Genomic DNA, 12,146 nt, shown 5'->3' with positions numbered 1-12,146 from the left:
TTCATTTACACCCCTAATCATTACTAACTGAGGAAAATAGCAGTATTAGACCCATTATTTAACGGCGAGGTCATTAGTGGGCTCATATTTGAACGAGGGTTATAATTGATCCATTTCGAATAATACAAGGGCATTATTAGACTCATTCTATAACGGCATGGTCATTTTTGGACTCAAGTTTAAACGGGAGTTATAATTGATCCATTTCGAATACCATACGGTCATTTTTGGGTTTTTTCTCCTTTTTAATCCTATGTTTGATTGAGAATTGTGTATTTTCTTTTACGGGCTAATGGGGTATTTGAATATGCTTAAGAGATCCGCTTATGTGGATGCCATGTCAGCTGATTAATGCCTTTGAGAAGGCTTATGTGGACAACCGTTAAAATGAAGGCATTGTTGGTCTAGTTTGCTAACGTGAGGGATATTAATGGCCCAGTTTGCTAACGGAGAACAAAATTAAGCTATATCCAATAGTTTAAGAATAATAATGGACCTTTTCCGCAACAAATATAAAGGGAATGAACAAATATAAAGGGAATGATGAGCAAGAAACGGAGGAGGAGGGATTTACTGAAAATTGTTTTTTTATTTTCTTTTATGTTTGGGCTTGAAGGTAGAACTTGGGCTTCCTATTCTCAATTTGGACGGCCCAGGTTCATAGGCCCAATGGATCCACATCTTTCTCTAATAGCTCTAGCATTTGGTTTATGAAATTTTACCTCTTATAGCAAAGTTTTACACCTTATTTATTATAAATAAAATCTCTTTTAAAATATTATTTTTAATAGCTACCTTTTAGTTTTTGTAGCAAAATATGTATTTATGGTATACACTACCGTTAAGCCATTAAATACGTTGTCTAATATTTTTCTCTCTCATTCTTTCAGTTATTCTCTCCCAAAATCACCGCATAGTATCTTATTTCTCTCTTCACGATCTCTCTCTCACAACGCCATTGTCTTCTCCATTGTTGAACCATGATTCTCTCACATCGCCATTGTCTCCCTCAATTTTTAATTTTTTTCTCCAAAAAGTTGTGGTAAGTGTTAAAGTTTTTGGATTTTTGGCCGATTAAAGCTTCTTCTTTTTCTCTTCATTTATTATTTTTTAAATATTCACCATTGTTATGTTTTCACCAGAAAACTTGAAATTTCTCAATGGCTGATTCAACAACTCCGAAGAGGGTTATCCGAGGTATACCCACTAAAGCACTCAATTTCGATGGGCCATCTTTCGATTTACAAATCACTCAAGCGGAACCTATATTTGCAGGTTCATCAGCAACCACTGAAGCAGAAAGGAGAACAAAAATACGCAATAACCATATAAAACAAGGTCAAGTTGAGAAATCTTCGAAAAAATCAACACTTCCTCATGTGAAAAAGAGAAGAAAACTTATGAATGATGCTTCAGGGAGTAAGGAAAAAGAGGTCGCTAAAAGAACTAGCTTGGAAACACAGAACGACAAGGTAATTGTAGATGTATTTATATGTATTCGAGTCCGCATACATTGATTATTAGCTTGTACAGTGGTTGTCTCTTCTTGTATTTAGATGTATTTATATGTATTCGATGTGGCCTACACTGATTTTTATTTTGTACAGTAATTTTTGATTGTTGTATTTAGATGTATTTATATGTATTTTAGTTCATTCAACAACATTTTTAAATGCACCGATTATTCTGTATTAGTTATGTATTCCACCTAACTGTATTTATCTGTATTTTAAACAACAGTCATTGCCATAACTCATATTTTTTGTAGTAATTATCAGTGCATTATGTTGTATTCATGAATGAGTTATGTATTCAACCTAACTGTATTCATCTATATTTTTAACCATATATTTTATTTTTTTAATTATTTTTTGTATGCAGGAAATAAAACTCTTTGTTAAATACCCGCCTATTTTATTATCGCATATCAGTTCCTACACTAATACCGACATAATCTCCAACCTCAAAGAAAATCTTACTCCAGATCAGTACAAATTATTTGGTACTACTTATTTTTGGAGGTTTCCTCGATATGAAGCACTGTAAGGTTCAACATCAATTGTTTAGGTGCTTCATAGTTCTGTAGCTGGAAGAAAGTCCTATTGATTCATTTTTAATACATGTGAATGGTACAACATTATGCTTCTCAATCAGGGAGTTTGTGGTAGTTACTGGTCTCAATTGTGTTAGTGACGCTGAAGATTTTGAGTTTAACACAAAGATGCCAAACAAGATTATGGATACATACTTTGGCGGTGCAAAGACTGTCAAGAAGAAAGATTTGTTGAAATACTTTGATGACAAGAATTGGGGTTTTGACAACGATAGAGATGCCATTAAAATAGTTGTGTTGTATTTCATACATACATTCATATTATCCACTGAGAAGAACTGCACAACCATCCCAAGACTACATTTTGACTTGGTCGAGAGCGGCAAATATTCTGATTACCCATGGGGCAAGGAGGCATTCCAGACCCTTCTTAAATCTATAAGCAAGAAGATGGATTCCCAGAAGAAGTATTATAGGATACGTGGGATGCCTCTTGCTATGCAAGTATGGTTGTACGAGTGTTGTTCAAAGGCCGATCCCAAAATTACACTCCGAGTTGATAACCGAATTCCCATAATACTCAATTGGAAATCCACGGACAACCAGCCAACTTATGCTTACTTGATGAACGGCATGTTTAACGACCAAGGAAATGTGGTAATTTATTATTATTTAATTGACTAATATTTTATTCAACATATATTTCTGTTATTAAAAGCATTGTTAAAATTAAATGATAAATATAATTGAATACATCATACATTTATGTCCATGTTTTTACAAATAATATGAATATATTAGAATACATAATACATTTTACAGCTACACATTTAATTCAATGTTGTAAATATTTTATACAATACAATTGAATACATGTATATACATAATTGCCCATATACATAAAGAACGGTATATTAGTAATCATACAGCAAATATGATTTACATTGAGTGTATTTCTATTTTTAGATGAAATACAACAACATTCAACCAACCGCTAGTGAGCTTGCAGCTATTCATGTGCCTCTGGATGGCGTTGATGTAGACAAAAGTCCTCTTTATACAAATAACAATGAAGAGGATTCTGATGATTTTAGTCCTACACCGCCTCTTCAGCTGAAGAAGAAACATGATGCAAGTATTGGTCCATCTTCATCACCACCTCACAAAAAGTGCAAACAACAACTAATTGATCCCTCAACTGCAAAGAGTCCAATACCACATGTGTCCGCAAAACCTCAAGCCAAGATTTCTCCTACTGCTAAGATTGAAATCAAGGATATTGTATTTAGTGTTAAGAAGCCAGTTGATTCTAAATCTGATGATTTGTCTGCCTTGAGGCAGGATCTAAATTCATTCAAGGATTATGTAAGTATTGTTAATGAATATTCATCTTTACAGTTTATGTATTTGCTTTCCTATCTTTTCTAACCCCTTTCTAATTATTTGTGTAATTATTAGGTGATGGGCGAGTTCACTTCTCTACGATCATTGATCAATAAAAATTTCAGAAAGGTTTTTGAACATGTTAAAGCCAATCAGAATACAGAAATGGTATATCAAAGAAAGAAATATACTGGGAGACATGATGGTGGTATTCAAAGGTCACCCGAGGCCAACTTGCATGATAATCCCGAAGGCTAAATACAACATGATACAGCTGTTGGGGAGAATTCAAAGTTTTTAACCTCTTTAGTATATATGTAGTATAATGATACATGTTTAATCAGTGTATTTAGATGTATTCAGTATTAAGTTATGTATTAATGTATTCATGATTTTCTGAATACATATTTTTAATCAGGTTTTACTATGCTTCAGTTTAATCATGTATACAACAACATACATAAATCAGAATACACATATATACATGTGAATACATCATTATATTAGTGAATACATTTACAGAATATAGGTGAATACATTTACAGAATACATATGTATACACCTACTCTGAATTTGGTACCTTATGTTTATTCTAATCTGATAAATATATTTTTTTCAAATAAATAATATATTAATGTATTCCATTGGGTGTATGTTAAGGCTATGGAAAGAAAGCTGACCACCGACATTCATGCGGATGGATTCCACATTCTATTTTAAGTGGAGACACATTAAATGCATCTACAGAGCAAATTCATGTCTGTGGTGAATTAAAAAATGAGGGGCCTACTGAATTAGAGGTGTCAAGTGTCATACCACCTAAAACTGACGAGGATGTATCCGGAGAAATACATGTGTCACAATTTGAGTTGGCCGACGAGGACCTTCCAAGTCAAATTCCAGAAACAAGAATTGTGATACATCCAACAGCTAAACTTGTTGATTCAACGCCTTTACCTTCGCATAGGACTCTGATGGATACAAATTATTCATGTAATTTCATATGTAAAAAATAAAATTTTAAAATAAAATATGAATAATTATATCCTATCCTCGCATATTTTCTAACAAAACTTGTAGGAAGAAGAAATTATGAAAAAGAAGGAAAGAGGCTAAAAGACAAGAGAATGAAGCAAAGCTACAGTTGCACACATCATCTTCATATTCATAAATGTGGAATATACATATGGGCTTATGAAAAGATATAATTAGAGATGAAAAGGAGCATAGCTGCATATGTGGAATCTATATATGCAAGGTCACATTCGCATACATGGAACCTACATTTGTAAGTCTAACTCATGAAGTCAAGAATGGAAGCAAAAGAGCTATAGATGCATACGTGGAATCTATATACGCAAATGTCACATTTGCATACATAGAACCTACATTTGCAAGTCTAACTCATGAAGTCAAGAATGAAAGCAAAAGAGTCACAGATGCATGTGTGAAATCTATATTTGCAAAGGTCACATTCGCATACATGGAACCTACATTTCGAAGACTAACTCATGAAGTCAAGAGTGAAGCACAAGTGCCATAGTTGCATATATGGAATCTACGTACACAAAGGTCACTTTGTATACATGGATATCACATTAGCAAAAGTGGAACATGACAAAAACTACTCATCTTTTCCTATAAATAGCAAGCTCTCTTTTTATAAGGGATCGTATCTTTGTAAGACAAGAACTAGTCTTGGTCTTCTTTATTTGTAGTAAAATATTTCATTAGTCTTTTAAATATTTCTAGTCTTCTAAATATCTTTTTTAGCTTTTCTTACTCCATAATGGAGTAATCTCTTTTCGTTGGGATACTTGATGAAGCTTAATATATTTTATAATACTATCTCAGTTTTATATTCTTGGCTTGAAACTTTTTATTTATATTTCATACTGCGCTGAAATGATGGTTTTTAATTACTCTATTATCACGTCTATATATTTATCTCTAAGTTATTCATATATTAATTTTTTAATTCTCGTGGAGCAAAATTAATATATAATAACTGATGAATAAAATAGTAGAGTGAAAGTAATTTTTTAGTAAACGATTATTTCAAGTTAATAATCTTGCTTGCCTTGGTTTTAATTCTCATAGAGGAATTATTGTAGGCAAGATTATTGATCCTTAATAAAAATATTCTCAAGAAGTTTTTACTTTCTTTTAGCACAATTCAAGCAAGAAAAATATTTCGGTTTAAACGTCACTAGTCTTAAGTTTGTTAATTAACATAATTCTCATGGAGTGTTATTAATTGGTTATTTTTTAGTGAGCAAAATATAATTGTATTAGAAATAAGAAATTATTCTTTAAAGAAATAAATGTAGAAATTGAGATTTTATTATACTAATATTATCAAGTGAATTCAATGATTCCCATTTTTTTTTAAATTATAAATCTTTTAAAAGTTATTTGTTTTGTTTAAGTAATTAACAAGTTTTAGACCTCACTCGCTTTTCATCAATTTGATTATCTCAAATAGTAGTTAAAATATTACAATCCTATAACATAGATTATCCAGTCTCTGTGGGGCGATATCTTAAACAATACTAGAATTTGACAGAGTACGAGCAGGAAATTCCAATACACATTAGCCTCGTCAGACTCGGTCGTTTTTCTTTATAGATCTCCATTCCCCTAAATAAGTCTCCCCATATGTAATTTTTACTATTTTATGACTTGCGGGGATGGTTAGTTCGGGATTTGGAAAGGTTGATGTTGAAATCGGAACACTTGGTTCCTTAAGGTTGGCTAAAGAGGGCTAAGTTTGACTTGAGTCAATATTTTGATTGAACGACCTCAGGACCGGGATTTGATAGTTCCAATAGGTTCGTATAATAATTTTGGACTTGGGCGTATGTTCGGATCGGATTTTGGATGACCCGGGAGCGTTTCAGCGCTTAATATTGGAAGTTGGCACATTGAAGGTTTTAAAGTCCTTTAAATTTGGTTTGAAGTAGGATTTGGTGTTATTGAGGTCTAATTGGGATTCCGAGTCTGAGAATAGTTTCGTATGATGATTTAAGACTTGCACGCAAAATTTGGAGTCATTCCGAGTAGTTTAAGTATGATTCGGCGCGTTTAGAGTGAGTTGGAAGAATTTGAAATTCATAAGTTGAATCTATTTAGTATTGGGTTGTGATCTTTAGTGTTGATGTTGTTTTCCACGTTCCGAGAGTGCGAGCGAGTCCGTTTTATGTTTACGAACTTGTTGGTATGTTTGGTCGAGGCTTCGGGGGCCCCGTACAAGATTAAGAGGGTCGATGAGGCTTGTTAGCTCTTGGGAGATGACATGTTGGTGCCAGTCATCTGGTGCGTTCGCACCTGTGATGGAATGGCATCAGAGGCGGCACTGCAAATGTGTCGCCTTGCTCGCAGAAGCGGAAAGATGAGGGGTCAGCGAGCTCCGCAAAAGCAAAGCATTTTTGTAAAGCCCCGTGAATTTTTATAATTAATTCGAATTAATTTATTAAATATGAAATACATGGTTATTAGAGTTGGATAAAGTTATTGGAATGCTTAGGGATAATTTTAATAGTTAATTATTAAATTAGTAGAGGTTAGAAGGTTAATAAATGTATTCGGAGCATATTCAATTTTTATGTTAGAAGGGCCGAAATTATGAGAACTCAATGGTATGTAGCTAACTTTGAAGAATTGGAATTTAATTAGAAAATAAGGATTTTAAAATCCTAGCCTTTGCTGGCAACATTTAGAAAAGTAGAAAGGTTGTTGGCTAACAAAGGGGACAAAGGAATTAATTATTAAAAACAAAAGCAATATGTAAAGTTGGGGAATGGAATAAACAAAGTTGAAGACCAAAATGTTATTTCAGACGCTGCACTTGATGCGTCGCATCTCCGTCACGTCCGAAATAAATTGGAACCCGGTGTGAGGCAGTGAACTTGTCCTATAGCGCCAAATTTGGCGTCCGCTCAGGTTGAAGGAGCTGGGACGCATGCGACGTGTCACATACGACATTCGAATTCTGAAGCCTTTTAAAGGCAATTACGAGAGTAGATTGGTCTTTTATTTTGGGGCTTTGTCTTTGAAGACTTAGAGAGAGAAGAGATATCTCTACCATTAATACACCTTTAAGGTAAGAATTTAATTCTTTCTTGATAGATTTAGTTTATTAATTACATCTCTTGACTCTTCAACTACATGAAAATTATAGATTTTTGAAGAAAATCTCAAGAACACTTCAAGAACTCAAATCTTGAAAATTCTAGGGTTTAACAAAGAGGTAATCCCTTCACTCCAAATTTGGGTATTATACTCCATGGACATAATAGAGTGTATTTATGAAGTTATATTTGTATTTAAACATTTATTCATAAAATCCCTAGAAGGTAGTCTTGAAATTGAAGAGTTGGTTGGTAGGGATGATGAATAGTGTTGGGTCTTATTTGAATGATGTTATTTTGAGTTTCTAGTGGAACGACTTAGATCCCATAACAAGTGTAACGAATGAATTGGAGTTAAAATTCAAGGATTTGACCTTCAAATGATGAAATGAGGATTTTGATAAACTTATGAAATTTGGAATTAAGTGTTAAACACTTAGTTGGCTCGGTTGGTATTGTTGTAACGCGTTATTAAACTATGTGAGTCTATATATGTATATTGTGACTCGTCGGCATTATTGGATCATTTGGGGTAAGGTTGGAAGCAATTTAAGGTACGTTGAAACTTATTACTCTCGGAGCTTTTCTCCAAACTCATATCGAAATACAATTTAATTGAGTTTCTAAATGTGAGTCCTAGCTTGTGGGGATGAGCGAGCTAGGATTGTACCATTTCTTGCATCATAAAATATTTAAGTACTATGAATATTATTTTCTTGAAATGTTATTCAAATATTTAAAACTAAAATAAGGAATAACACTTGTAGTATTTTTGAAATGGAAATACATGAGTTGTGAAATATCTTGGATTTAACTATTCTCAATTAGTTGATTTGGCTATGAAAATTGTCATTGATAAATGTAAAGGTTTTGGGAGTTATTTAAGTTCACCGAGATTGACCTTGGATACTTTTCCTCATTAGATCATGAAACTACATATGCCGGTGTAGGCGTAGAACCTACCTTACGGTTGGGAACTACGACAGAGTACTTCCTATTAGGGGTACTATTGTGCTGCTTTATTAGCACGACTGAGTCGATTCGTGCGACGCAACGATGAGACGACCTGAGCAAGTAGGGTATATGATACTTGCCGCTAGGTATATAACCTAGTTGAACTTCTTTCGTGTCGGGGATGGTATAGTGCTCCCGGTAAATAAAAAATGTAACATGATTTGCAACGATTAATGCTAAAGGAAGACTTCGAAATGTGTTTTACCATACTATTTTATTTTATTTTCTAAATTGTTAATTTATATGAAGGCTTCTTTCTATATAAATTGTTATTACATATATTATATCTTCTTAATTCTTGTCCTATTTTCTCTTGGGGAACGATTCATGATTTGTACTAGGCATGTGGAGCTTAGGCCTTTTTGGCCACATTTCCATTTCTATTTTCAGGGACTAGACCTGAGCAGCTTGGACCGCGTGGTTAGGCCAGCTCTACATTTTCTGTTGACGCTTTTGGTGAGACTCCACATTCGTACTCGTGGAGAACTTTATTATATTATTATCCTTTGAGCCAACGGGTTATGCCTTGGTTGGATATCTTATTCTGTGTCATAGAGATTCTGTAGATAATAGTAGCATTCATTTTGGGTTGTAATCCTATGGTTACTAATATGGCATGCATGAATGAAACTTTCTTTTATATTTATAAAGATCTCTTTCAAAGAAAAATATTTACTTAAAGATATTACTCATGTCTTATTCTATATCTTAAAATGATTTTACTTGAAGAGGCTTTCACATCCTCCTGTTAGGCATATAAGTGAGTATTAATCTATGGGATATTTTATTCGGTTCGGGTAGAGTACTGAGTGTCGGTCACGTGATTTTAGGGCGTGACAAACTTCGTATCAAAGCCATAAGTTCTAATTCGAGTCCTAGAAAGCCTATGGAATCGTGTCTGGTAGAGTTCTCTTTATTGGTGTGTTGTGTACCACACTTATATCGAGAAGGCTATATGGACATTATAAGAATACTTCATTCTTTCTTATTGTTCTAGAATCATGCAATAGAGCTAAGAAATATTTCCTAACTCGTACGCTATATCTATTGGCAAAAGATGGTAAACACGCGTGGCAGTAATATGATTCGAAAAGCTGCTCCTATACCCCGATGCGGCTTTAGGAGGGTTACCCGCCATACCTAGGGGCCGACCTCCGAAGGCTGCAAGAGCACGGATTGTGCCAGTTCCAATGGCTCCAAGGGTGGTCCAGGAGCTCGAGGAAGAAGTTGATGAGGCACCTGCTCCACCTCCAGAACCAAATCACTTGGAGAAGACCCCCACTGATATTAGGAAGGCTATGGATACTTTTGCTAACCTCATGGCTATGCAGACCCAACAGAACCTTCAAGTGGGTATTCAGGAACTCCAACAAGGAGGGATGAGAAAACTAGTGGTTGATGACATGGCGCAATTGGCCATGAAATTCGTGAGACTTGAGCCACTAATTTTCACAGGTACAGATCCTACTGCAGACCCTCGGGACTTCTTGGAGGAAGTTGAGAAAGCTACTACTTTTCTAGGAGTTAAAGACTATCGGGTGGTTCGATTAGCATTCTACCAGTTGAAAGATATTGCTGACCTCTGGTTCAAGGGGGTAGAGAAGAGTCGACCGGAGGATACACCTCTAATGATTTGGGCGGAGTTTAAGAAGATCTTCATTAAGAAGTGGTTACCACCGGGAGTGAGAGCCGCCCTTGCAATATTGTTTGAGACCTTAAAGAAGGATACTATGACCGTTCTAGAGTATAGCATCAAATTCGAGAATTTATCTCGTTATTCTCCCTACCTCATCCCCACCGAGGATAAGAAGATTGATCGTTTTACTCGTGACTTGATTCTAGGCATCAGAAAAGATACTACTAGTGGGAGAAGACACACCACCTTCATTAACTTTGTGTATTTAGCAATGGATCTTTAGAGGATTCATCAGGAGGAGAGGGACAATAGGGAGCAAAACAAAAAGGCCCGGACTTTTGGCACTTTCAGTGCAGTGCCTAATTCGGGCAAGGGGCAGAACAACAAAGGGTTATCTGGCCAACCGTAGTCTAGGATGCAGACATCTACCAGTAGCCCTCCAGTGGCATACAACACCCGACAGGGAGGCCAATCTAGACCCGTTCAGAGTGACCACCGTACTGCACAGCAGGCTCAGAGTAGTGTGGCTTCTCGTCAGCGTCAGTCTAGTACTACCAGGGGACCCCATGGTTCGTGCTATGGTTGTGGGTTCATAGGTCATATCCGAAAATTTTGCCCTAATGGACAACATGGTTTGATAGCTTATTCGTCACCATTTATGGCTACTACTTTGGTTGTACCTCCCTCACCTAGGGGTAATGGGGCGCACAGTGGGCGCAATGCAGGAAAAGTGCCGCAGATAGCTACTACTTCCCAGGGTACTCATCCTCGTTTCTATGCCATGCCTACTTGCCCTACTGCGGAGGCTTCATATGATGTAGTCACAGGTATACTTACTGTTTGTACTCTAGATACTTATGCTCTTGTGGACCCCGGATCTACTTTTTCCTATGTTACTCCGTACTTTGCTTTGGATTTTGGGATAGAACTAGAACAACTACTTAAACCATTTTCTGTGTCGACTATGGTGGGAGATTCTGTTATTGCATCCCGCGTCTATAGGGGTTGATCGAGAGACTACGACAGACCTTATTGAGCTAGAAATGGTTGACTTTGATGTGATCATGGGAATGGATTGGTTATACAAATTCTATGCCATTCTTGATTGTCGTGCTAAAATGGTCAAGTTTGAGTTTCCTAATGAGTCAGTTCGTGAGTGGAAATGCAATATTACTGAATCTCGAGGTAAGTTTATTTCATAGCTTAAGGCGAACAAGATGATTACGAAGGGGTGCCTTTATCATTTAGTCAGAGTCACTCACACAACTGCTGAGGTAGCAAACATTCATTCTGTTGCAGTTGTTAATGAGTTTCTTGATGTTTTTCCTGACGAGCTTCCGGGTATTCCACCAGATCGGGTCATCGACTTTGGGATATATTTGGTGCCAGATATTCAGCTGATATCTATTCCCACATACCGAATGGATCTACCTGAGTTGAGAGAATTGAAGGAGCAATTGAAAGATTTATTGGATAAAGGGTTTATTAGACATAGTGTATCACCTTGGGGTGCGCTAGTGTTATTTGTGAAAAAGAAAGATGGTTCTTTGAGGATGTGTATTGAATATAGGCAACTTAACAAGGTGACCGTCAAGAATAGGTATCCATTATCTCGAATAGATGACTTGTTTGACCAGTTGCAAGGGGCGAAGTACTTTTCGAAGATTGATTTAAGGTCGGGGTATCATCAATTGAAAATTTGAAAGAAGGATATTCCCAAAACGGCTTTTCGGACCCGCTACGGGCATTATGAATTTTTGGTGATGTCATGTGGGCTAACAAATACACCTGCAACCTTTATGGATCTAATGAATCGGGTTTTTAAACCATTTCTTGACAGGTTCATGATTGTTTTTATTGATGACATATTAGTTAATTCGCGAAGTCAAGAAGAACATGCCAACTATTTGGGGATAGTGTTGCAGACACT

At 35.8% G+C, this 12,146-nt stretch overlaps 1 protein-coding gene across 1 annotated transcript; it reads left to right on the top strand.

The window, feature by feature from the left end:
• The first annotated feature begins 10,631 nt into the window (after positions 1-10,631).
• On the top strand, positions 10,632-11,225 carry LOC138907030 (uncharacterized). Its single transcript, XM_070196982.1, has one exon. It carries the CDS (start codon positions 10,632-10,634, stop codon positions 11,223-11,225), a length of 594 nt encoding a protein of 197 aa, XP_070053083.1.
• Positions 11,226-12,146: the final 921 nt, after the last annotated feature.

This window comes from Nicotiana tomentosiformis, chromosome 1, assembly GCF_000390325.3.
Source record: "Nicotiana tomentosiformis chromosome 1, ASM39032v3, whole genome shotgun sequence".
NCBI lineage: Eukaryota > Viridiplantae > Streptophyta > Magnoliopsida > Solanales > Solanaceae > Nicotiana > Nicotiana tomentosiformis.
The sequence above is the reverse complement of the archived record's forward strand: the minus strand, read 5'-3'. Positions and strand labels throughout refer to the sequence as shown.